Genomic DNA, 27,357 nt, shown 5'->3' on the forward strand with positions numbered 1-27,357 from the left:
ATAACATTTTAATTCTTATTATTAATAATAAACTAAAATCAATACTAACAATAATGACATTATAAACCAAATATTTAAAAAAATGTATAAATTAGAGTTTAAATTTAAAAACAAAATAAGATTAACAGACCCAAATATCAAAAGGACATTGTATCATCGTTGATTTTTCCATCACTGTGGTTTTCATCTGTTTGTGACCTCAAGCTTAAACAAACTTGGGTTCTGCAGCAGGACAGTGATCCAAAACACACCAGCAAGTCCACCTATGAATGGCTGAAGCAAAACAAAGTTTTGACTTGAATCCTATTAAGATGCTGTGACATGACTTAAAAAAGGCAGTTCATGTTAGAAAATCCTGTAATGTGGTGAAATTAAAACAATTCTGTAAAGAAAAGTGGACCAAAATTCCTCCACAGCACTGTGAAAGACTCACTGCAAGGTACCACAAATGCTTGATTGCAGTTAATGCTGTTAAGTGTGGAATAACCAGTTATTAGATGTAGGGGGCAAACACTTTTTCACAAAGGGTCAGGTAGGATTGGATTGTTTTACTCCTTTAATAATAAAAACTTCATTTAAAACTGTATTTTGTGTTCACTTGTTCTGTCTTTGACTAATATTTAAATTAGTTTGATGATTTGAAACATTATAGAGTGAAAAACATGAATAGAAATCATGACGCTTCAAATACTTTTTCTCACCACTGTATATAACAGTGAACAGTATTTTAGCCAGTCATGCAATGACCAATATTCTTCAGTAACTGTGACACATTCACTTCGCGTGGACTGCAGTAAAGAAAGAATGTGTCTTTAAAATAGTATGATTGTTGTGTTATGCTATTCTATTATTGCTATGTCCGTGACATTTAATGGTCTAATATTGTTTATCACAAAAATGTCTGGGAAGACACACTTCGGTAAAAAAAAAAAAGAGACTACTAAAAAAATGCTTAGTTTCTTTGCTTTTACCAAATTAAAAAACATCTGCAATTGAATCAAGCGAAATATTGAAACAATTTTCACCAGGAATGGCATAAAGTTATCCAAAAGCAGTGTGTAAGACTGGTGGAGGAGAACATGCCAAGATGCATGAAAACCATAATTAAAAAACAGGGTTATTCCAACAAATATTGATTTCTGAACTCTAAAACTTTATGAATATAAACTTGTTTTCTTTGCATTATTTGAGGTTTGAAAGCTCTGCATTTTTTTTTTCAGCCATTTCTCATTTTCTGCAAATAAATGATCTAAATTACAATATTTTGGAATTTGGAAGAAATGTTGTCCGTAGTTTATAGAATAAAGCAACAATGTTCATTTTACTTAAACATATACCTATAAATAGCGAAATCAGAGAAACTGAAGTGATCTCTTAATTTTTTCCAGAGCTGTATATCGTCCACAAATTATTTTTATTGTGACAGGCTGACGTTTATTCAATGTTCTTTGCTACTAGGCGAGGTTTTAAGTGTAGTACACTTTTTTAAATGAGTTCTAGTAGTTTTTTTCTATTTACATTTTCTTTCCTTTCAACGTCTGTGACAACATTAGATAGATGTTGGGTTAGTTTTTAGGAGTTTTGCTGGACCTGGCAACATAAGCTCGACCAATCAGCGATGAGCTATGTCTTCCCGGCGCGAAACTCTGTGTAGGTTTCCCAGCAGCGGTAGGAGCTAAAGTAAGCGGAGAAGTTGTAGTTGAGCATTTGTAGTATTTATACGGGAGGATTTCACGATAAAAGGCAAGTGAGCGATATTTTAATCTAAAAACGATTAAACTTCAGCTGTTCACAGCGGCTGTCTGTTTTACTGCTTCTTACAGATATATTTCACAGCTGTAGTTATCTTAGCTAGCATTAGCTCCTCAATCTGACAACAACAACAACAAAATGCAGCTAATTTCAGTTTAGCTAGCAACCTAGCTGCCCCTGTAAGTTACCACCTCCCAGTTTATACACTCACTCATCATACAGGACACTTGACACTCTCGCTAGTTAGTTCTTAACTTCGCTAATTCTAGTGCTGGACGGTATGACCAAAAATGTAAATCACGGTATTCTTCAAGATTCTGACAGTTTCACCGTCTATCACGGTATTTTTATTATAATTTATTTATAGTTTTTTGCATGACTGGGCTTTATTATAGGTTTGTGACTTAAGTTACTCTACTGTCAGGAGTACATATAGCTAGCTAATATCAAATATTAAGGCTTTAACTCTTTTAGACTCTTTTAGCATCCATTGCAGTGGACATCTTTTTTTATTATGTTTTGTTGCACATCACACTATTTTAGAGCTGTTGTCCATCAGATAGGACTGGGCGATATGCACAGAGCAGCTAACCTGTAATTTAGGTGTTGGATCTGTCTCAGCACTGCAGTGTTATAGTGTGATGTGATGAAATTGTGGGATGTGTGATCTATTATAGTGTGATGATGTGTGATATTGTATGTTATCGTGTGATGTGTTGATATGTGTTATGTGATATTTGTTGTTGTGTGTTATAGTGTGATGTCATTGTGTGATGTGTTATTGTGTGATCTATTATAGTGTGGTGTGATGTGATGTGTTATAGTGTGTTATGTTATCGTGTGATATGTTTTGTTATGTGATATTGTGTGATGTGATATTGTGTGTTATAGTGTGATCTATTATAGTGTGATCTATTATAGTGTGATGTGATGTGTTATAGTGTGTTGTGTTATTGTGTAATGTGTTACTGTGTGATGTGTTGTGCTGGTACAAGTAGATTAGACACAGCACTAGCGTTTCAACTAGTGATTATTTTGGTAGTCGATTAATCTGACAAATATTCTTTTTCCAATTTGTCAAAAAAAATCTGCTTAAACAGCTGTTCTGATATTTAGTAAGACATTATGTAATCTGTTGTGTCTGCCACTTTTGTTGACCAAGCTAAATGTGATTTGTGTTTCTGTCCCCAGCACTTTGTGTAGTGCAGTGTCAAATTAACGATTAGTCGTCATTTTTTGAATAATCAGTATTGTCCATTATGTCCATTAACTAATTGTGTTGCAGCCCTGCACAGCAGTGATATCAGCATGACCACCACAACCAACTTGACCAATCTATAACAAATTGGATTAGTGCAGTAAGAGATGTACAGTATTTACATTTGTTCATCACAGGGAGCTTTTTACGTCTATGCCAGTTATTCATTTGTTTGCTCCTCAGCTAAAATTCAACTCAACTGTACAGTTTAAAATATTTTTATGATGAATGCAATTTAAATGTGATTCATTTTGATTAATATTCACAGGGCAAGTAATTAATTATTTTTTTTTTTACTCGCCTGACAGCACTATTATTAATAATAGACCTCTTAATTCTGACTTCTTAATATCACTGATTCATTAAAACTTGGCACAAACTTAACAGTTTTGATGTGTTTTATCTCAGCATTATGCGCCGCTCTGCAGCCCCCAGTCAGCTTCAGGGCAATGCTGTGAAGAGGCCGAGGTTTATACCTCCTGCCCCCTCACAGACTGGAGTACTGGGCAATGGAATTAACAAGGTAAGCTAACTAAGGATTTTAGGAAAAGTTGATAGGCTATCTCAGTGTATGAATGCTGATATGGGTTCAGTAATGTCTTTTACATGACAAAAAAATCCAGGTGGTCAGGTAAAGAGCTGATAGTAAATTAGTTCGTTTTTTTACTCTGTTACATGGATTGCATTTCAAAGGTGCATAGCATCTGATTTGACAGGATACTTCAGTGTATACTTCAGTGTACTTCAGGTTTATGTTGTTTTAACCCAGTTTACTTCACTAGGCATGTACCAGGTCTCCAAAGTAACACAATCCACTGTCCCATGGACAGCTCTTTTGGAAAGGCAAATTTGAGCTGTTTATTAGATGATTGCTGGCTGGTTGAAATATGAAATTTTCCTAATACTTAGCACAGAATCTGTTTACAGATACATTCCCACATTTCAACATAGAGCCAGTCAGGTTGCTGGTAACACCAGGAGATGATGCCTAGAAGATGAAGTCTAACCAAAGATGTTATGGCAGTAGAATAATATGCAGATTAATACAACGACAATACACAATGAATACAACAATAAAGTGTAATGTCAAAAAATATATTTTGGGAATGATTATGATTATTAGTTTGTGGGAGAGCATGATAGAACGCTTCAGGCAAATCTGGGAAAGTTGTGAAAAAAGTTTGTCTGGAGGCCTGATGTGCACTTGCATGAAATCTGAGACTGAATTTATATTCTAAACTAAGCAGCATAGAAAATTATTTTAAACAATATATTTTAGAATTAAGCATATATAAATGTTTGTTATTAATAATGAGTATTTAATTTTTCAAAAATAGCCACATACCATAATACCCCATCCATGTTTTTTACTTCTTGCAACAGCATCACCAGTCTCAGAGAGTGGAGAGCCATGTTCCTGCACCTGAGGTCAGTAATTATTTTTTTTAAAATAACTTATTCTCTGTCATCGGAGCAAATGTTTGATTGGCTTTTGTCATTTAAAAATGTCATACTTACACCTCGAGAGTGTAACTAATTTCACTTCCAAGTTGTAGTTTAGGTCTTTAATGCTACACTTTACAATCTGTATACCATTTTGTTTCCTTTTTTTCCCAGTAAATAAAAAGTATTGTGCAAACAGGACATGTTTTGATGAATTTTGAAATATAAATCCAAACCATTTTAAACACCTTTAATAATCTTCTTGCACATGTAAAAAAGGGTAAAGTCTTTTTTATTTCTAGTGTTAAACCAGTAAAAACATAATTTTATGATGAATCAAACAATAGAAAATTACCTTAAATTAAATATTTGTACATGTACTTGAAATATAAGATAAAAAAAGTTGGAGTTCAACAATGTGCAATTAAAGCCTTTATTTTAAACAAGAATTATTTTGACAGTTTAAGTGATACTACATTTTTTTTTTCACTTTTTTGATCTGTTTCACTTTTTCCCACTTTATTCACTTGTTACATTGCATTTTAAAAATCCACTGCCTCTGTTTAACTATGTAATTTTCAGGTAAAATTACTTAATGATATGAGACATCTTAAATTCCTTTGAATTTTAACAAAACACTACCAGTGAAGTTACTGCATTTTTTGTTTTGCATCACTTACAAACATCTGAACACTCAGTCCAAACTATAATAATAAGATCACAAATTGACAATGTATGATTTCTGATGATGATGATTGTGTAGACTGCAGACTGTTGTTATAAATGTATCTTTAAATTAGCTCCTGATATAACTATCTATCTATATCATTAAATAGCATTAACCTAATGTAGTTGTCTTTTTCTTGGATGTATGAGAAAAAGAGGGTTTAAAGACAGTATTATAACCTAATCGCCTATTTGCAAGTAATATACGGATTGAGTCTAAAAAATAAACAATAAATGCCTTTTCTTTGCAGGTCCAGATAAGCTTGTCTGAGAGGACTGTTGATGTTCCAGCTGTGCCCAAAGTCTCTGGGGTGTGTAAAGCCTTAGCCAAGGTTCTAAGTGCAGTCACCCCGACCGAGAGTAAAGAAAATGCCCCGGAATTACAGAGGGTCCCCCTGGAATCAGAACAACACCTGGAGTCTCCCAAACCAAACCGACAGGATCAGCTTAAAAAGCACACAGACACAACCTCTCCAGCTGGTAAGATGCAGTATGTTTATTGTTTAGTTTAGTTCACAGACCAAGCAAAAAAGCACTTTTAATTAAGAGTTTATTGTTTGTGGATGGAAAGAAGTAGGTGTTTGTTTTTGACTAGTTGAGTTGAATGAGTTGATGAGTTGGAACCAAATGGCAGTCTTGAAGAGAGAAACCTTTCATTCTCTTTAAAGAGTGTTTTTCATACTTCCATATTTTGAAGAAGCCTCTTTTCAGTGACCAGTCCACTGATCCAATTAATTGGATGGGATATTGTATTTATTTCTTGCTGTGTTGCATTTTTATAGGGACACTGTTATGCACGTAGATATGATACTTTGCTGCCTAGATTCCACACTGTACACCTAAAGACAGACTTTTATGGATTTTCACCATTTTACCATACTAAAGATTAAATGGGAGATTTAATCAGCAAGTATTCACATTTCACAAGGGAACTTACATCAGTGGGTGAAGGACAAATCTTTTTATGTTTTTTTTATTGTAGGACAAACAGAACTGTTCTGTACACTGGGACAAACATAAATGATAAATAATTAATAAAAAAATATATACATATTTTTTTTCTGAAATTACCTATTTTTCAAGTTGATTGTAAAACTGGGTATCTTGGGTAAGAAATAAACTAAGCAGAACATGTAATATGTTTGGTATTATTCAATTCTCAAATTACCCATCCCAGAGAGCAAACATTTGTTAAATCAACGTTCATCTCCAACGTTAGAATTAGTTTATTTGTGCACATTAATTTTGCTTTGATTCAGCGTATTAAAAGTTAATTTATATTAAATATGTGTATATTGTAAGTATTCTAATCTTAAAGTTTGTACTTATACTAATACTATTAGTATTACTATAATAATTATTATTTGAGGGAAACGTCTTTCACCTAAAAGCATTGTGAGTGTAGAAGAGCTTTAAATAAACGTTGATTTTAATGTCATAATTTCAACACTATCTGATGCCTATTAGACAATGTTAAATGGTAAAAGGTTGATTTAAGGTTGTTTTTCCATCATCAGTCTTAAAAGGTGTTATGCAACAAAAAATAACGTTGTTTCAATGTGCCTTATTTATATTAGGTTATAATAACTAAGATAACTACTTTATCTTAAGAACATCAGCTCAAAAGTGATTGCTAGCATAACGGTGCGGGATATAAGCTGGGATATCCACATAGTTTTGGATTTTTATAAAAGCTGGATTTGAATTGATTAAGTTACCTTACAACCAAAATAGCGTTTTTCCTTCACTCGTGGAGATCAGTGGTGTTAGTTAATAATTTTATGAAGCGAATTTCTGTCAGATCCTCCAAAACGAGCCGACCAGCCCGGTCCTCTTCTCTTAACCGTCGTCTTAACCCTAACCAGCGTTCCTACATTCAGTAATAAGGCGAAAAAAGAGCGCAGATTGATCAAAAACGCTGCAATAATGATGTTAATTCACTCCAGTATCAGTAAAGCTGGCAAACTCGGTGTGTTCTCCCGCTGAACGCAGCGCTGAATGAGCGTCGTGCTGAACTTGGCTTCGGTTTGGCTGCGGATTAAACTCCGGAGTAAGCCCCGCCCTCGCTGCGGAATTGACCAATCCACGCGCGTGTTTCGAGATGATTGACGGGCTCTCCCTGGCAACGGTCGCCAGCGGCCGCTAGGCAGATCCCGAGCAGAGCCCGAGCTCACAGCGCGGACTGCCCGAAGCGCCTTTTGTCTGCGGCTGAAACGGAGAGCAACTGGTGTTTAAGCGGCTATAATCATTAAATTGTGCAAAATAACCAATTAAACCAGTGAGATATCCGGGTAAAAGTGTCTAATTTTAAGCGCAGAGCCTATATAAGCCCGACTTTCTCGTCTAACCGTCCGTTTTCATCCGTTTTCGCTCGTTTTCTCTCAGAAACGTCTGTATATTTACATTCAGCCAAGCATCTTCCCAGTCCTTCCCCACCTACAAAACCAAACCAGCCCCAGTGAACGCCTGTCGATGCTTTCCGAGCTGTAGCAGAGTCTCCCTGTGTTTTTTCTAGCCTAATGCAGTCGGGTTTGTTATGTAGGTCAGGCCAGGCTTAAGCAGCTTTACTGAACCTGCGTCAGCTTAAGCTGAAAGGAATTTCAGCAAAGCCCTCCCCGGTAGGCGTGGGCCTAATCGAGGCTGGCCTAGTTAAGCCTGATTCTTTTTCTTAACGTCCCTCTCTCTGTGTGTGAGTGAGTGAGTGAGTGGAGAGAGTGTGTGTATGAGTGTGTGTGTTGTGTAACAGAACCAAGCAGTGCAGCGCAGGGCTGCTTGCACATGTGTGAGTGTTTTCAAGAGAGAAAGAGACAGATAGACAGACAGATTTGACAGAAGAAAGAAAGAAAGATAGAGAGGGGAAAGGAAGCTAAGCAGAGCCTAGAGCAAGTCAAGACCAGCCTAGAGCCAAAATGTCTGCTTTGTTCATGACTAGCAGCATGGTTGGCAAGGCGCGCTCCTCAAACTTCACCCTGTCCGAGAAGCTGGACCTGCTGCGCCTGGTCCAGCCCCACATCCGCATTTTGGAGGAGCACACCAACAAGCATGCTGTGATTGTGGACAAGAACCGCTGCTGGGAGAGCATAGCCGAACGATACAACAGCCTAGGAGGCGAAAGGCCGCCCAGGACGGCTCAGGGGCTTCGGACACTCTACAAGAGACTCAAGGAGAGTGCCAAGCAGGAAGTGGTCCAGCGCAGCCACGCCCAGCCCGAGTACAGGGGCAGCATCTCGGAACCCACCAAGCGCATCATGGAGATGATCCCACATCTGTTTCACGCAGGGGATAAAGAGCACAACAGCCTGCACAGGTTAGAACTGAGTGCACACATCTTCAAACACACACACACACACACACACTTCGGACACACTCTAGGTGGATAGAATTACACATATATACAAAATTGCACATATTGCTGCTATGCAAAAGTCTTGTATTTCTAAAATTTCAACTTTACAGGAGGAAGAAAAGAAATCTTCTTAACCATAAATGAAAGTCAGTGTAAAATATTTGATTGCAAGTAATTTTGAAGCATTTCTATTGGTCTTACTCATCATGGAATATAGGAGAAAGTGACAAAAAAAAATAGGGATAGTAGGTTTTAGTGTGACAGCAGCGACCTCTAAAAATTACTATATTTCTCTATTGATCAGCATCAGTTGCTCACACACTAGTTTCTCAGAAGGCCAATACCACATTCACTCACACTCATACTCATTTTCACTCCTTCCAGTCCAGTATACATTTAATTACTGTAGATCAATTATACATGACCAATACAGCTGACAATCAGGTGTGTAACTAATTAAAGAGATTAAAGAGAAGTGTTGCTCCTCAGTTGTGTATCAGTGTAACATTCTCTCCAATCAGCAACATCTAAACTGCATAGGTGTATTAAAACATTCTATTGTTTACTTTGAGTTTGTAACTATTATTATGCTCACTAAATTGGCCTCCACTTCAAAAAAAAAACTATCGCAGTGTTAATCTAATTTAGTCATACCCCATTATTATGATGCTCAGGTCTCTAATAACACTTCAGTGTAGTTCAGTTTGACAGTAAGAGTCCTGTCCACTCCTGTTGCACAGTGTGTTCTGAACTAATCTGTTTCCATTACCGTGGTCCGGCTCCGTTTGGGTTTAGAAAGTCACACACACTCCTTTCGTTCTGTGCCAGTAGTAAGCTGCAGCACTGATGAGATTGGGATGTCGTTAACTGTATTTCCGCAGCGCTGCTAATGCCAGGGTAGCCTGCTGTGTGCCAGAGAGTGTTACTTTCCACTGTCACTTACGAGGTTACTCCAGCTCAGGCTACTGTCCATCGCTTTTGAGAAGGCTACTTAAGTCGGGAGTAACAAAGAAAAAAGGATTCAACATAAAATTGTTAATATAATCTAATAATTACTACTATTACTATTATATAAAGGTTGTTTTGTGGATGGAGTAAATTTATTGATTGGATTGTGGGACAAAATGTGGGGTGTTCTTTGAAATTCTATAATGTTAGAGAGAGGGATGTGATCCTGAATTTCTATCAGTGTTTTTCACTATCTTGGCAAAAACAATAGACATTAACATACAGAGACCACTTGGTTTACATCTATCTTATATGTTTTTTCTCCACTTATACATCAAGAACAATAATAGTTTTTACAAGACTGTTTCCTGATTGTTTATCCACATAATTAAAAAAAATAACTTATCTTTAACTTATCTTATTTATCTGAGTTACTCTGTTTATATTAGTCAATACAGATAAACATTAATACAGTAGCTGTAAGCTAGTTTGAAAAAGGAAACGTGGTTCCAGATTTCTCTCAGACACCTCCAATCAGCACCCCAGTGAATGTTTTTAACCTGATATCACACCATTAAGCATGTATACACAGTACTGTATAAAACTACCTTTGGTTTCATTGGATTGGGGGAAAAAAGTCCTGGCTCTGTAGTGTAGAACTGTAGTGAAAAGTCAGGACTATAGGCAAGACTACTGCTTAAATCAGTATCTTGGATCATTTTACCTTTGTTCATTTATTGTGGTGATTACATAAGCTGCGACACGCAATGTTTTTAAAGGGACTGCATGTATGTGTTTATTATATATTGTTTATAAATGCTTAGTGGAATTAAATTAGTTTTGCACATCCACTGGGGAAGTGGCTGGAGGCATTCAGGAGAAATATAATGCCAAGCTTTGTTTAACTCCTATAATTGACAGTTTCTTCTTCAGTTCCTTTAACTAGATTTAAGCTTTTATTACCCTATTACACTTGTTCAAGTCAACTTTATTAAGTAATTGATGGTTAGGGATTTTGTTGAAGTTCTGGAACCTCTGGTAGTTGTTTTTGTCAAAATTTAATGATAACTTGCCAAACAGAAATGCTCCAAAATGTTTTTGAAGATCGTTTGAAGGTTTGAGTTTTTTTTCCTCCCCTGTAAAATTACCATTTTGGGAATAGATTTTTGCATGTCAAAAAATATTCTTCATTATTATATTATAAGTGTATTAACTTTATTCTATCTCTTAGGTTGCAGTACAAGATAAGTTCACCAATAGAGCAGCCTGGCAGCAGTTCATCCCTTCCCGCTATGTCAGATTACGCACCGGTTGCAATGGCAGTCAGGGTGGAGTCCGAAGACGTCAAACCACCACCCGATCTCCCGATGCACGTATCCCGTGATTCACCTGTAACAATAACCACCCCACGCAGTCAGGACCCTATAGGACCGACGGAGAACGAGGTCGAGGAAGAGGAAGAGGATGAAGAACTCGTTTCGCATGTTTATGCAGCCTCCCTTTCACCCTGCCCCTCTTCTGTTCACCTTCCACTGTCACCTTCAGCAGCCCCCCCGAGGCGGAACCTCTACCAGAGGGCAGGAGTTCCATTCAGGAACCCGGTTCTGGAAGCGGAGTCGTTGCAGATGATGCGAGAAGAACACGAGCTGCTCCTGGCCAATCACAGGAAGCTTGGGCTGTATCTAGAGGAAAAGAGAGAGGGACTAAAAAGAAAGCAGCAGTTAGAGGAGGAGCTCCTGAGGTCTAAGGTCAAAGTGGAGAAACTGAGGGCGGCTCGACTGCGGCACGGACTGCCGCTAATGTGACGAATGCACAGAATGTGGTGTAAAGGGAATAAACCCTCCAGACGTGTGTCATCAAATGACCATCTTCTGCTCCAGTGAAAGGACTTTTGTTATTGTACAGTTTTTATACATTTTCTTATTCTTATTCTTATTCATTAAAAACAAAACTAAATCCGTTGTTATGTGTCTGTGTATACGACAGTGGACAGAGTTTAGTTCTGTTTCACTTCCTGTAATAAATGGATATTTGTTTTTTTATTATTAATGTGTGTGTTTCTTAATTGTCTTGCCTTGGCTGATATATCCTGTGTTTATTCTGTACCTTTATGAGGCAAATTCTTGCTTTATCACTAGCTATGCTCCTGACAGTGAATTCTCCAATACATGTGAAGCCAATGCAGCATCATTAGGTAGCTCTAGGCATGTGAAGGCAACCAATGCAGGCAAAGTAAAGTGCAAGATTTACAGCTCTGATGCATCAGATACCTGAGGCCTCTGCCAGTCATAATCACAATGGGAGTGATTAGGAGAAAGACCTGTTTTGCTCTCTCTCTGGCTCTGGCTGCTGATGGTGAGGCAGCATGATCCAGGATTTGAACCTAAGATCCTCAGGCTGTAGTGCTTGCAACCCAGTCTGCTGAGTCATTCAGAGCCCCATAAACCCCTATTTGAGTCCCTGTTTGTACCTCCTAAATAAATGCAGTGCTGTGCAGAGGTTGGAGACCTACCTGCACTTAATGTCTAATGCATCAGGATTAATGCCCAGCCAAAATGCCCATAAAGTGCAATATACTAATTTTCAGAAGATGTCAAAAAAGCACAGTTGAAAGAGGCTCTGATACCTTGTTGGATTGTCTAGCCTGGCTAGATATGGTTTCATACATTTCCTATGCCATTTTGTAGGACGTTTGCACACAGGTGTTGCAGCTGGGCCTGAAGATCCTGCACTATTCATATATTGGTTAGGCTGCAATCGTAGGTTATACCATACATTTTTGATTGGCGAAAAGTGTTGCAATCTGGCAAAATAATTCCTGAGAAACCCTTGCTGTGTGGGGGTGAAAAAAAACCTGTTGGAAGCCCTGCCATGAGAGGCAGCGCATAGCCACAGATTGTCCTGCACATATTACTGAGTACAAATTTAGCCATATCCGAATGGGATTAGTTTCTCAGGGGGTTCTGGGGTAATTTTCCTTTATATGGAAGGTCCTTTATCCTTTGTGGTCCATTTTATTCCCGTATGGAACGACCATGTATGTGTTTCATTACCTCTCATTTAATAAATTCGCTGTTTGTCCACTACCATGCACCATAATTACACTTTAGGCACGTAATTCCATGGACATCGACGCAAACACAATAGCGAGTAGAAATAGAGGAGCTACTGAGGGTGATGTCATGTGACAGAGAAAGCCAAAAAACTCACTGGTCCTCCTGTTTTTTCAATTGCAGTCCGGATGCAGGGGTTTTATCACTGAGTAGAAGTGTGAAATAATTTTCACAGATGTCACCTTGAGAAATTAATTCTGCCCGGATAGGGCTTTAGTGTCCCTTGTATCACCACTACTAGAGATAACTGACAGCTATATTTGATGATTTTCCAGATCAACACACCAGGAGTTGAGGCAGTGTGTCACTCCACAGCAAAGGCAGGATTGAACTGCTTGGTACTGGGCCTTAATATGTGAACTTGACCTGAGTGATGGTCAGCACAAGTTACAATCTAAGGTCTCTGATCAAGAGTTACATCCTCTGCAAGCCTTTTATAGGGCATTTATTGGTAAAAAAAAAAAAATGCTGCGTTTTCTAAGACTTAAAAAATTAATGTGTCAGGTTTTTATGAAAAATGTTTCAGAACTAAATGAAAGGGAGTCTCCTGAGAAGAATGGAAGCTGTCTCTGATATTGGATTTGTGCCGACTTTTGCCCAGTACAGATCCAGTGCCAGGTACAGGGTGTTCTTACAAGATACAGTAGTTTGAACTTTTGCCTGCTGGAAGCAAGTTTGTGAACTTGTAACTTGTTAGGAGTGTACATCTCAACAATGATGCACTAAATGGATGATTTTAATTATACTGTTTAACGGTATTGGGTAGCAGATTCTCCAGGGTACTGAGGTTGAATGTGAAACCATGCTCAGTTGTCACCCAGGAAGTGCTGGATGAGTGTTTCCTAGCAACTTTTGTAGCAGCTGTGCTTGTGACATTCAAGGTTGGTTTCCTAGAGGGGGATTAAACCTAGTCTTGGACTACAATGCATTTCGAATGGAGATTTCCATTGAAATTAAAATATAGTCCAGGACTTGGCCCTGTCCTTAATCCGTTTCCAGGAAACTGACCCATAGTTTATTGAAAGATGTATGTGTTGGGAACAGGATGTATAAAAGACGTCAGTGAATTGCAGTGTGAGTTGTTTAATTTGTGTTTCAGCACAGTACTACAGTGTGGTGTGGTGCAAAGCATCGTCAAGAAAGCATAAGCGATGGGAAGGCGATGCTGTACTTGTGGCCAGGGGGCGGAGTGTCGTTCTCAAAGACATGGAAGGACGAGATATTGGACGAGGTGAGGCCCACAAGATCACCTACAAAACATCCATTTGGCTTCTTTTAAGTTGCATAATTGCTGACACACATGTGAAATGCACTCACAATCTTAATCTCTGTATTGCCAATACATTATGACCCTATTGGAGCAAAGATCTTGAAACGGAGAACTTGCCATCATACCCAATGCCAAGCATAGGCTAGAGGAGTGCAAAGCCCTCTAGCTGCATTGATCTGTGGTGCAGTGGAACTGTGTTCTGGGTCTCTGGAATGATGAGAAAAATGGTGCTGCCTTAAATAATTTTGTAATGCATAGGAGATCCTGACTTCACTAATAATGCTCTTATAGCTGAAATCAATCAAATTCTCACAGCAGATAATCCAAAATTTTTTAGAAAGCCTTCCCTGGACAGCAGAGACATTTACTCCATCAAACACAGAATAAATAAATAAATAATTAAATAAATATGTAATATCCATGATTTACAAAGAAACAATGAAAAAGCCTGGCTCCCAATACTTTTGTCCATATTGTGTATTTCTAAAAATACAATAAAGGCCTGTTCATAATCTTCTTTTCACTGAGGCACTGCCTTACCAGGAAATCCTGATAAAGGCTTGTTGTCACATTCCCCTCAAGGTGGAACCCAAGAGCAGTCTGTTCTATGAAGACTGATCATCCCTTTTTGAACAAATGTGCAATAATAATAATAATAATAATAATGTACCCCAGCTCGCTGCCTTTGTAAATAATACACTAAGCTACAAGCCGTTCTCAGCTGAACATGCAGAGTTATCCATTTACTTCTCTCGTGACCCATTTCTGAGAACCTGACTTACGCGAATGTGTGTTTGTGTGTTCAAGGGTCAGGCTATAAGGCGTCTGAGCTGGAGAGCCTGTGTGAGGGCCAGACTCTGATGGTGGGAGGGAAGCAGATCGAGGTCATGGGGGTCATATCGAATGAAGACTATGCCAAAGGGCGTTGTTTTCAGGACGCTGCCGTGGATGTTCCTTTAGAAGCTGTCACCAGGGCACCTGTGAGCCGTCCTCTGGCAAAACCTTTTTCCAGACCAGCCCTGAAGGGAGGAGCCACTAAATTAGGTCCTGAACCTGAGGGACCTGTCCCCAAGCCCCGACATGACCCGAACGCCCCAGGTATAAAATTACCATTAGCCATTCTTTTTTTAAAACTTTAGTTTCAAATATTTCAGAAATTAATGCCTTTTTGAAAGTGTCCTGTTTTCTGCTTCCTGAACATCAGCTTGTATATTTCACACTATAAGGCGCACTGGATTATAAGGCGCACTATCAATGAACATCTATTTTCTGATCTGTTTTCATTCATAAGGCACCCTGGATTATAAGGCACATTTTAAGAAACACTATAAGGAACTTATAGGTCTTGCCGCTGGGTGGTGGTGGGGTAGCTAACTAAGTTAAGTAAAGCTAAGCTAAGTAAACAAAACTGTAATAAAAAATGACTTTCTTTTAAAGTCAAACGAGCGCTGGATGCTAATCTACACAGATTTCTCTCCTGAAAACTGTTTATTTGGGTGAGCAAAGTGCTTCCGTTTATTTACAGGAAGCTTAGATTCCTGAATTTCTCCAGCACTATGGCTGAAGCATTAGCATTAGCAAAGTGCTAGCCCAACAGTACTACACTGAGGAACCCTGAGTGTTCCAGTAAGGCAGGGTGCACGGTAAACATGCAGACTATAGTCCGATATACTCACCTCTGCACAACGAAAGAGCTAGCGAGGTTAGTGGGTAATGATAATACTGCTTTAGCAGTGCAAGCCGGGGTACTCACCTTTTGAGCGGTTAGCGGCTAATGCTACTTCAGCCCCTGTGCTGGAGAACTAAACTGAAACTCCTGTATAACGCTGCACTTCAGCGAAATGGCTTTACTACTCCTTAATATCTGACTGGTAAAATTCATACATAAGGCGCACCAGATCATAAGGCTCACTGATGATTGTTTGGAAAAATTAAAGGATTTTAAGTCACCTTATAGTGCAAAAAATACAGTACTTGCTGCTCCCATCTTAATAACTGCACCTATCTCATTAACTTTATTTAACACCTGTTTTAATGGTTTGGCTGTTAGGTGTAACACAGAAGTTAAAAGAAATTTCCAGCTCTATAATAATTACTCACTTTTCCAACCACTTAAATTAGGAGCTCTTGTGATGCCCCGACCCTCAGCCAATCACCAGTGGCTTTGTAATAAAACCGGACTCCCCGTGGTGGATGTGGTTGTGGACCCCCATCTGACGAATCATCTGCGGCCACATCAAAGAGAGGGTGTGGTCTTTCTGTACGAATGTCTCATGGGGATGAGGTAGGCTTGCTATATACAGTATACATTTTCTTCAGCACAGCATGGTAGCAATAGTGAACCCATCACCTAGATGTTGTGCCCAAATCATCATGTATAAACACCTGTCACCTAGTGGGATAGCTACAACACTGTATTATTTTTGTCTCTTTCAATAAATACATGTATTTAGTATATTATTATTACAATGCATATAATGCATAGCAAAAATAACGTGTTGGTTAGGGCATTATGTTTGTATGATTTTGTCATTTACTTTACTCTTTATTCCAAATATCTTTAAAGACCAAATGTTTTGTGAGTTAATTGAGTGTATCTATTGTGCTAAATCCTCCTATGTGTCAGTATATGAGTTGTGGTTGTGTTTGCAGGTTGGCTGGACGTTGCGGAGCTATTTTAGCAGATGAGATGGGCCTGGGGAAGACGCTGCAGTGCGTGTGTGTTCTGTGGACTCTGCTGAAGCAGGGCCCTTACGGTGGACAACCTGTGTTAAAGAGAGGTCTGGTGGTATGTCCCGGGAGCCTGGTGAAAAACTGGGGTGCAGAGTTTAACAAGTGGCTCGGCAGAGAGAGGATCAGAGTTTTTACTGTGGACCAGGTGTGTGGTTCTGAGGGGGTGTCTGTGAGCTTGTGTCTAGTTATCTTCTTTGCATAAATTATATTAGAAGCTTATTTCTCAATAAAGCGTTTTTGTTTGGTTGCTTAATATTCGTTATGTTCAGTTTGTTTGTTGTTAGTGTGAGCCAACTCTATGAAACACAAATACTAATTTGATTCTTTTCAATATGTCCTCATATCCATGTATTATGTCTGTTTTGACAAAAAAAGGAAAAATTGCATTTAGGCACAAAATCAAATCCAGATTCACAATAATATTCCTAAAAATAGAATAAAATTTGCCTTGTTTTGAAGTATCGCAATATATTGAATTAAAAACCTGTATTGTGATAGTGTTGTCTTGCCAGGTTATTTCCAATATGCAATCCAAATTACTGTTATAATAAGTATTAAATTAGATCTATGCAGGGTAGCAAAATGGTGAAAAAACTATCAAAAAAATTTTTTTTTTAGATTTAAGTACATAACCTGAAAAATTATTAGGGGTGTTTTTGTTTGATAGTTTTTTATTTTTTTTTTAAATAGCAATTTATCTTTTTCTTTTTTCTTCTGAAATTAGTTGCTGAAATATTAAATGTTCTTTGAACTGTCTGTTTTTGCATGAAATTTAAATTAAATTGAATTGTGAAAGTTAAATTTTGAAAATCTATTTTCAGCCTCAAACGTGAAGTAGGCGGTGACGCTGAATAAGCAACACATTAAAAACATGTTTAAGTTGCTATCAGAAAATTTCTCTAATTTTAACTGTCCCTGTAATTTAACCCTTTCAGACCCTGCATCTAATACAATTGAAATAATGTATTTTTCTATAAGTTGCCCAGAACACCATTTGAGACCTGTTGTCAATTAGAACAGAACAAGAGTCAGCCAATTAAACAGTAGCTTAGCCCCGCCCACTGGACTGAAAAAAAAAATCACTCCTTCTTTAGGGCATGACAGCGTTAGAGCCTATGAAGCAAAGTAAAAGCCTATCTTTGGTAATTTTCTGTGATTTAGAACACTTTTTATTGTATTTAGGGATGATTTGTATACCACATCCTTCCAAAGCAATAAGTATATATTAATTTTATTAGAAATTATGGACACACAAAACAGCATTCTTTCCATCACCGCAACATTATTCAGGTCTGAAAGTTGTCTGTTTTTTCTCTTGTCGTGTTTGTCTTGTTAATGTATAATGGTGCATTGTGTCTTGGGTTGTCTTCACAGGATAATCGTGTGCAGGACTTTGTGTCCTCTCCCCTGTGTCCGGTAATGGTGATTAGTTATGAGATGCTGCTACGGTCAATAGAGGTCCTGAAGAAACTGGATTTCAGCTTGGTCATCTGTGATGAGGGTCATCGGCTGAAAAACAGCAACATCAAAACTGCCGGTGCTCTTACTGCTCTGGCATGTGAACGTCGAGTGATTCTTACAGGTCAGTTAAGCGAATGTACTTGTCACACTGAGACAATATTCCTGGGTGGGAAATGTTATACCTAAGTTATAACCACAATTAATCTTTTTTTTATATTAGTAGTCAGTTTTCAGTTTTATTTAAATGTTTTTTTTTCTACAGGCACTCCTGTCCAGAATGATCTTCAAGAGTTCTACTCCATTATAGAGTTTGTGAATCCAGGCATTCTGGGAACCTCTGCAGCATACAGAAAGATTTATGAAGAACCAATCATTCGATCTCGACAGCCCACATGCACTGAGGTAGCACACTAATACACACATATGACGAGCAGTTTATTAAACCCCATTCAGCAGGTGGTGTAATGGTGTGAGGAATAATCTGTTGCTTGAATAGCTGTTTGCGTGTTGTTTCTGGTCATGTGCATCCCTTCATGAACACCATTTACCCTGTTTTATGAACAGGATGATGATTTTTGTGTTTTCCAGTGAATTCTCATCAACATAGTCCAGAATCTATAGTGTTCCTAGTAAGAAAGTGCTCAGTTAGTGTATATACATCACAATATTTATGACTTTCCAAGAATTTAGAATATTTAAAAGCTATGCATGTTTTTTAAACATACTATTAAGTCCAAGCTTACCGACACTATAATAAAAACTCAGTTAATTACATTTTGTATCACATTTATTTAAAGCATAGATATTTGTGACGTTGAGGAAAAAATCAGTGAGTGAGAGAAAGATGAATGAAATGCTTTGATCTTTTTCAGGAAGAGAGGTTTATGGGTGAGGAGCGAGCAGCAGAACTTGCGAGACTGACCAGCGTGTTCACTCTACGCCGGACGCAGGAGATCATTAATCACTTCTTACCTGAGAGGCTGGAATGGACAGTCTTCTGCAGGCCCACAGAGCTTCAAGTGCAGCTCTACGATGCACTGCTCTCCACACGATCCGTCAGGGCCTGTATCTCTGGATACAACACGCTCAATCACAGTCCGCACCTTGCCTGCATCAATGCTCTTAAGAAACTGTGCAACCACCCAGGACTCCTCTACAACACTGTAAAGGTATCTGTCTGATCATGGGAGACTGTTTGTAGGCTACTATATACACTATATGACCAAAGGTTTGTGGACACCTGCTGTTCCAGTGTTTCTTCCACAACCAGGAGTATTAAAATGAGCTTGTTTTGGATCACAAACATCACGATAACCAGTGCTAAGAGGCTTTATTGTCTTCTAGTTGATGCTTTGGAACTGGGCATACTGCTCTTTAACTAATGTATGGCTTCTTCAGAACATCCAAATCTACTTTTAGTACATTTCTATGAAGATTATATAAGCACGTGTCTGTAATGATTTAATCAAATTCTTCTAAATGTACCAACTAGAAAGAGTGTTCATAAAGCTTTAGGCATACAGTTTATTGCAAAAAAAAAATCCATTGGCAGGAACTCAACAAAAGCCCTATCCGGACGTAATAAGTTTCTCAGGGGGACGTCTGTGAAAAATATTTTACATTTCTACTCAGTGATAAAACTTCTGCATCCAGACTGCAATTGAAAAAAACAGGAAGACCAGTGAGTTTTTTTGGCTTTCTCGGTCAAGTGACGCAGCGTTCAGTTGCACCTCCATTTCCACTCGCTGTTGTGTTTACATAGATCTCCAGGGAAACAAGCTTATATTACTAGAGGACCACAGAGTTCAGCAAAAAAACAGTAGATCATTCAGCCTGTAATTTACTCGGAGGACGTCTGAGAAAAACACATACATGGTCATTCCGGACGGGAATAAAATCACAGAGGACCCCCCCATAAAAGAGAAAATTACCCCCAGGACCCCCTGAGAAACTAATCCCATCCACTTAGGGCTAAAGTATATGCAAATACATATGAGACATACAGGTTTATTTTATATAGATGTATTACACACACAGTGATCTATTTTAAGCGTTTATTTCATTGTTGATGATTATGGCTTACAGCCAATAAAAATCCAAAAGTCAGTGTTGCAGAAAATATTAATATTATATAAGACCAATTGGTACTTTTGGCAGTGTGGGCTATGTTCCAAGTCCTGCTGGATCTCCATTAATGTTGTCAGAGGGAAGTATGAAGTGCTGTAAGATCACTCTGTAATACATCAGTATAATATGAGTTTCACATTTGAAGTTAATTACTGAAGTAAAGTAATGTTTTATGATGTTCTAATTTTTGAAGATGCACCTGTATATTCTTACATTAAGCAAGAAAAAAATCTGCCAACAGGGTAAGCATTTTTTTAGTAGCAAGGTTTCTTAAAATAAGCAATCGCAAGTCAAAAAATTAGTGAAGTAGGACTTAAATCAAGCAAAAAATGTTTTGTTTAAATTTCTACAAAATCACTTGACCAGTGGCTTTTTGTAAGGCTTAAGATCTATGATTTAAGATCATTATTCTTAAAATAAGCAAAAACGATCTTACATTTACAATGCTTAGATTTATCAGATAAAAAATATATGATTCATTGTCTTGAAATGAGAATTTCACTTCTCAAACATTAGTTTGGTTTGATCTTGGTTGTTGAAATGAGTGGATCACCATGTTCAGATCCAAAGATCTCTCGGAGCTCTTCAGAAAAGCAAGGCCTTTAAACAGATCTCAAAACAATATGCAGAAATTTCCACAATATACTAGCATCTATAGAAATAAACTAACAACAGACTTAATCTTCCACTTATTTATTAAACATATTTATATAGTGATCACCTCTTCTTCACTCTGCTCTTTTGATCTGTGTTGCAGGAGAGCACTGATGAGTTGTATGAGAGCCTGTCAGTAAAGCTGTTCCCCGAGGCCTACTCCACTGGCAACTTTTGCACAGCGGACTCTGGAAAACTACTGGTGCTCACAGACCTTCTCAAGGCTATACAGCATGTCAACCGCACAGACAAGTACAGCTATATACCCTCATGCACTTGCTCATCTATTATCAAATAATACAAATTTACACTGTGCATAGTTTACTAGCATCTTTTATTTTTTTTAACTGTTTACAGGGTTGTTTTAGTGTCCAACTACACGCAGACTCTCGATCTACTACAAGACCTGTGCACTCACCTCGGCTACACCTGGTGCCGGCTTGATGGGCAGACACCTGTTGCTCAGCGACAGCGAATTGTGGAATCCTTCAACAGCCCATACTCCTCACACTTCCTGTTCCTGCTCAGCTCTAAGGCTGGAGGGGTGGGGCTTAACCTGGTTGGGGCCTCCCATCTTGTTCTGTATGATATTGACTGGAATCCGGCTAATGACATCCAGGTTTGTCCAGACATAAAATTAGAATCAGGTACACCACATCAACTGATCAGGCAAGTTTATTTTTATGGCACCTTTCACACACAGAGGCAATTCAAAGGGCTTTACAGAAAGATTTGAAGCTCCACCAGGTAGGATTTAGATTTTGTGCTCGTGGGCTCCCCCTACAGTTGTAGAGTATAATAAATGTTTCAGGCTGATTAGTTTCTCTTTCTCGTTTTCTGGCTTTCACAGACATATTCGGTCTCTTTCCAGCTTCGGCCAGTGTCTGTATGTTAGTTTCTAAAGAATGAACCAGTAGTCCTTGTAGAACTGTTAGAACTTAAGGTCGGAAAGCAGGTCGCAGTTCTCGCGAGCGTTGGTCGCGGCCGCCTAGGAAAACTTACAGAGTCTGGTTTGAGCTCAGAGGAGCTCCGGCACAGACACGAGAGCACCGCTATTCCTCCTATTACACCTCAATGCAGCGCTGCAGTGAGTTTCAAGCTGTAATTTTACTTCTTTAAAAAGATCAAAAATCAAGGAAATCCTACCTAGTGCTGCTTTAAGACTCAGTGTAGAACAAGTTTAAAAGAAAGTTATAAGAAATTATAAATTAATGGGAAAAAACGTAAAAAAAAAATACAATTGGAATATAAGAAATACGTTTACGACAAAACAAAGTTAAAATAAAATTACAAGCCATTACAATTAAGATAATAAAACTAAGAACAAAAAACAATACAAGAAATAAAGTACTAACAATGTGCAAAGAAGAGTAAGTTAAGCCGTTAGTAAGTGCAGATTAAACCATTCTTATTTAGAGGAGTAGAGAGGGTTTTTTAAACCTCAGACGTTATTTGGTTTGTTCTTGATTGGTAAACTGAATGAGATCACCACTGTGAGATCCAAAAAAGTAATTTTTAAAACATCTGCTGTCATAGCCATGTCAGGCCATACAAGAAAATGTAAGTAAAACGTGTGTGTTTGAAATAATGCAGAATTTTAAATGATCTCTGTGAAACTCTAACACTGGCCACTAGAGGGTGCTGAGTGCATGAGAGAATGAGAGTCTGTGAGCCTTTTCTAGTTCTCATCCTTCATCAGTAAAATTAAATTATCTCTTTAAAAAATCTCCCAAAAATGTATCTTAACCCACTCAAAAAGCATCCAGATTTTCATTTGCATTTCAGTTATAAATCATTACACATTTAGATTCCCAGAAAAAAGGAAACTGAGACTAAACTAGGCAAATAAACATTTTTTAACTAGCTCACATTTACATCAGTTAAAAAAAATCCATTGTTTGTTTTGTTCTGTCTTTGTTTCAGGCCATGGCCAGAGTGTGGCGAGATGGACAGAAGAAAACGGTTCATATCTACAGATTTTTAACCACAGGTTGGATGATTACATTACTACTGTAGTGCTTCTTTTTTATTACAATCAGAAAATGAATCCTTATTCACTCAGTCATCTGTAATTACTCTTTTCCATTACTCTTTCTTTACTAGACCAGCTACACCAGTATTTTTATTATCACTCTTTAGCTCTGTACTCTACTATAACACCACTATCACTCTTTTATAGGTAATATAACAAATATTACCATGCTATCACTGTTTCAGTATGGTATGGACTCTAGAGGTGTGCCAAAAAATCGATTCACATAAGAATCTTGATTCTCATTTACTACGATTCAGAATCGATTTAAAATGTCCCAAAATCGATTCTGAGGGGCGGGTTTTGGACTGATTTTGGGCTGGGTATTTTTGTTGGACCTGGCAACCCGCTTGTCCCTTCAAACCGAGGTCTTCCAGACCCACACAGAGCGTAGTAGGTGTTTGAGAATCACCGGTAAGATGGCAGAACAAGCACTATATTACCTTAGATTAACGTGTAGTTTTAATGTTTTATGGCAGAATGCTTCATAACAAGCATAAAAAAGATCGCTAGTAGTTAGTTTCAGTAACTGTTAGCTAGCTAACAAGCTAACTTTCCAGTTCCACCTTAAATAACGCTACAGGTGGCTGCGGGCTGCAGCATTTAAGGCGGAACGGAAAAATAACAATAAGCTAATCAGAGCTCATTTCAGCTCCTCATCACAGAGGAATTAAGGAATGGACAATATGAATTAATTTCTCCACCTCCTGCCCCCTTTCTGAAGAAATACAACGACCTTAAATTAACTAAGTTAATCAGCAGCTGCTCCTGAACTTTAGCGCTCCACTGCTATCATCACATCAGCCCAGCAGCGTCACCTACACACCACCGCTAGTAGCCTGGTAATAAAGCAGTGTTATTTATTATTTATTTATTGTTCATTAACGTCATTGTGATATCCCAGTGATTCCTCTGTCACTGAGGACCCACATTCCTGCACATTTTATTGTTTTTGTAACACATTACTTGCTCCAGGACCAGTGTATATTATGGAGGGTTTTTTTTCAATAAGATTCATAAGCCAGAAGCAGAAATTTTTATAATTCAAATCGTTTTGAATCAAAAATCGATTTTGAATCGAATCGTGGCCCCCAAAATCGGAATCGAATCGAATCGTGAGATAGTAATCGATTCCCACCCCTAATGGACTCTATGTATTTCATCTAGAAGTCTGTTGTGTTATTTACAGTCTGAACTTTCACTTTCTCAGGTACCATAGAAGAAAAGATGTACCAGAGGCAGGTGAGTAAGCAGGGTCTGTCTGGGACAGTAGTAGACCTGAAGAAAAAGGCTGAGCACATCAGCTTCTCTGCTGAGGAGCTGCGTGACCTTTTCACCTTTGAGGCTAACACCTCCTGCCTCACCCATGACCTGCTGGACTGCCAGTGCTTGGGGGATGGGAGCACACCAGGTAGTGCATACACTCAAATATTTACACTCTTATGCCAATAATCATTGAGTAACTTGTAAATTGATGTTACTTCAGGGGACTGTTGGTTAGGGGCCGCCCACACCTGTATACAGCTGTATACAACATTAAAAGACCACTTCACTGAATCAGTTCTCTGATTTTGCTATTTATAGGTATATGTTTAAGTAAAATTAACAGTTCTCATGCATCTTGGCATGTTCTTCTCCACCAGTCTTACACACTGCTTTTGGATAACTTTATGCCACTCCTGGTGCAAAGCTCCAAGCAGTTCAGTTTGGTTTGAAGGCTTGTGGTCATTCATCTTCCTCTTGATTTTATTCCAGAGGTTTTTTAATTCAGTAAAATCAATAAAACTCATCATTTTTAAGTAAGTCTTATTTTTTTCAAGAGCTGTAAGTCCTGAGGTGTTATCTTAATAATAGGGGTGGGACAATATGCGTATTGTATCGTTGCTATTGTACCGTATCATTATGTGTATTTTTTTAATTGATACATAGGTGCTCTAAACTCCCTAAGACTCGCACCCAATTTGACCTAATAAAGTTACTTTTTTCATTACTCCACGTGGTGCTGGTAAATAGCGTTAAACTTGCAGTGAAGAATATTGGTTGGCAAAATTTTGTGAAACTAACACCAATAAATTCATAATCCTCAATTATTATTATTATTATTATTTAGTAGTATTTTATTTAGTAACACAGAGGCTGTAATGTATCGTAGGAAATTGTCTTGTGATATTTTGAGTGTGACAGAATTACAGTAGCAATATTTGGTGAAATAACCCTGGTTTTTAATCACAGTTTTCATGCATCTTGGCATGTTCTCCTCCACCAGTCTTACACACTGCTTTTAGATAACTTAATGCCACTCCTGGTGCAAAAATTCAAGCAGTTCAGCTTGGTTTGATGGCTTGTGATCAGCCATCTTCCTCTTGATTATATTCCAGAGGTTTTCAATTTGGTAAAAATCAAAGAAGCTCATCATTTTTAAGTGCTTATTTTTTCCCCAGAGCTGTATACTTAAGTAATATCCTGTACATACAGAAAGAGGTGTAAGCAGTTTTCTGTTGTCAGCTTTGTATACTTAAAGGTCACCTTCCGCGAAAATCCGATTTTTCTTGTTTTTTGTGGAATACAGTAGGTCTCTCCGAGTTGAATGTGTACACCTGCACATTAAACTGTTTTGCAGCCCCCATTGTCTGCAGGAGCTAAGCAAAGAAATCCCCCCTCCCCCCCCGAAAAACGGGTGAATTTTGAATTATCTTTCTGCCTACGTAGGCAGAAACTCACAGACCAGCCCACCTTGGCTCCAGAAACTCCCAGAGGCGGAGCTGAAGCGACGCAACATCACCGCTCATCAGTTAAGGTGCTTGCACACTGCACGCGGTATGCCGCGCGGCATTCCGCTGTGCTGCCGCTCTGCTCTACGCTGGTCAGTTGCGGGTGCGTTGCGCTGCTGCTGACGCCAAGCGTCTCCTGCTGATAATAGGCGGAGTTTTCTAAAACCCATCACCTCTGTGAGCGGTGTTTTGTAGTTTTGAGTCTCTACAGCCTCTGTGGATCTGTATATGTTTCTCAGCCTCAGAACAAAGCTCTGATTCTTCTCTTCCTCCTGTTATCTCTATATGAGTGTAGGGAAGTGATGTACAGCTGAGGGGATTCACTAATCGCTATTATTAGTCTCTCGCGCACGTTTATTGTTGTTTGGACTACAGTTTCTCTCTAGTCGCGTGAGTTCACGTCATGCGTTTTCTGCCGAGGTACCGCTTGCCGCGAGGTCAAAGTTGAACCATGTTGAACTTTGCCCGCGGTAAGCGGTAGCGCGGTGGAGGCGTGGTTATGGGCGGGGAAACGCGCCGCTTTCCGCTCTGCTCCGCGGCAGCGACGCACCGCTCTACCGCTCTAGACACTATTGAATCCTATGGGGGTCAGCGTACCGCGCCGCACCTACCGCGTGCAGTGTGCAAGCACCTTTAGGAGGTGGGAGGCAGTGAGCGGCAGAGCGGTGGAGGGGCGTCGCAGTGCTCCTAGCCAATCAGAGGAGAGATATTTGCATGCTGTTTGCATGTATGAATATTCATGAGCAAAGCTGGAATCCGGTCATTTTGGACACACCCCTAAAACAGTCCATTAAAAAAGAGCTATACAGAGACACCTGAGCACTTTTTTTTTACAAAAACGGCTCACATGTCATTCATTCATACTAGAGACCACAACTAGACATTTTAAAATGAAAGAAAAAACGACGGAAGGTGAGCTTTAAATCTACTATGTGTCTCTTATACAGTTGTTACGTGATTTGTATAAGTGGCTGTATATTTCATGTGTTTAACAGGTGAGTCTGAAGAGGTTACTGTGGCTGAAGGAAGAGCATGTCAGTTGGGTCATCGTGCCAACAGTTCCAGTCCCTGTGTTCCACAACGGGTCACCATGTCTGAGCTCATGCACTGGAGGCATTTCTCTGGAGCCATCCAGTCATATGGTGATGTTTACCTAGACCACGCCCACCAGCATGTTACATATGCCTTTCAAAGCTCCACTTCTAAAAGCCAAACTTCAGCTGAACAGAATCTCCCAAAAACATAAATACTTGGACAGATGAAAATAATCTAATTTAAGGATTCTATTCATTAATGTAAAATGCAAATATGTCAAATTTACAAAACAAATGGACTGTCTTGTTAATAAACCTTTTGTTTTGTGCTGTCCACTTGTTGAAGCGTCTCCAAATGTGATGTCACGGCTCTGGAAACTGACCCACACCATCTGTGCTTGACACCTTAAAACAAAACTGTTTGGTCTGCTTTCATTTCAGAGGTTGACGGATCTATGTTTAGACCTGTGGCTAATTGTTGCCACTATTTTTGAAAGTGTGCTTTTTCGCCTAGCTTGGACATCAGATTTAGAAATCCATCTGGTGGAGTGAATCAGAACAGCATGAAGGAATAGCAGATTATTAGTGTGATGGCTGACATCAACAGATTACCATGGAAGAGAATGTTTAGACACTATAGCAGGTAAGCAATAATAATGATTGTCATGTTAATAAAAATAATAGACTTT

General features: G+C 38.7%; 2 protein-coding genes across 3 annotated transcripts; both read left to right on the forward strand.

Annotated features, from left to right (window-relative positions):
* Positions 1–1,633: 1,633 nt before the first annotated feature.
* rad54b (RAD54 homolog B) lies at positions 1,634–27,002 on the forward strand. Of its 2 annotated transcripts, none has more exons than XM_007236506.4 (16): positions 1,634–1,743; positions 3,419–3,533; positions 4,394–4,438; positions 5,431–5,659; positions 13,686–13,817; positions 14,664–14,954; positions 15,978–16,140; positions 16,509–16,734; positions 17,964–18,171; positions 18,313–18,452; positions 18,923–19,219; positions 20,935–21,083; positions 21,189–21,450; positions 22,755–22,821; positions 24,074–24,274; positions 26,630–27,002. In XM_007236506.4, exons 2-16 carry the CDS (start codon positions 3,423–3,425, stop codon positions 26,878–26,880), a joined length of 2,772 nt encoding a protein of 923 aa, XP_007236568.3. In that variant the 5' UTR covers positions 1,634–1,743; positions 3,419–3,422; the 3' UTR covers positions 26,881–27,002. The 2 variants fall into 2 exon arrangements, with proteins under 2 accessions (XP_007236568.3, XP_015457734.3); XM_015602248.3 differs by lacking the exon at positions 1,634–1,743 and adding an exon at positions 1,787–3,110.
* Positions 6,517–11,518, forward strand: LOC103045896 (fibrinogen silencer-binding protein). Its single transcript, XM_007236505.4, has 2 exons — positions 6,517–8,486; positions 10,705–11,518. Exons 1-2 carry the CDS (start codon positions 8,089–8,091, stop codon positions 11,276–11,278), a joined length of 972 nt encoding a protein of 323 aa, XP_007236567.2. The 5' UTR covers positions 6,517–8,088; the 3' UTR covers positions 11,279–11,518.
* Positions 27,003–27,357: the final 355 nt, after the last annotated feature.

The sequence above is a fragment of the Astyanax mexicanus genome, chromosome 1 (genome assembly GCF_023375975.1).
Source record: "Astyanax mexicanus isolate ESR-SI-001 chromosome 1, AstMex3_surface, whole genome shotgun sequence".
In the NCBI taxonomy this organism is placed as follows: domain Eukaryota; kingdom Metazoa; phylum Chordata; class Actinopteri; order Characiformes; family Acestrorhamphidae; genus Astyanax; species Astyanax mexicanus.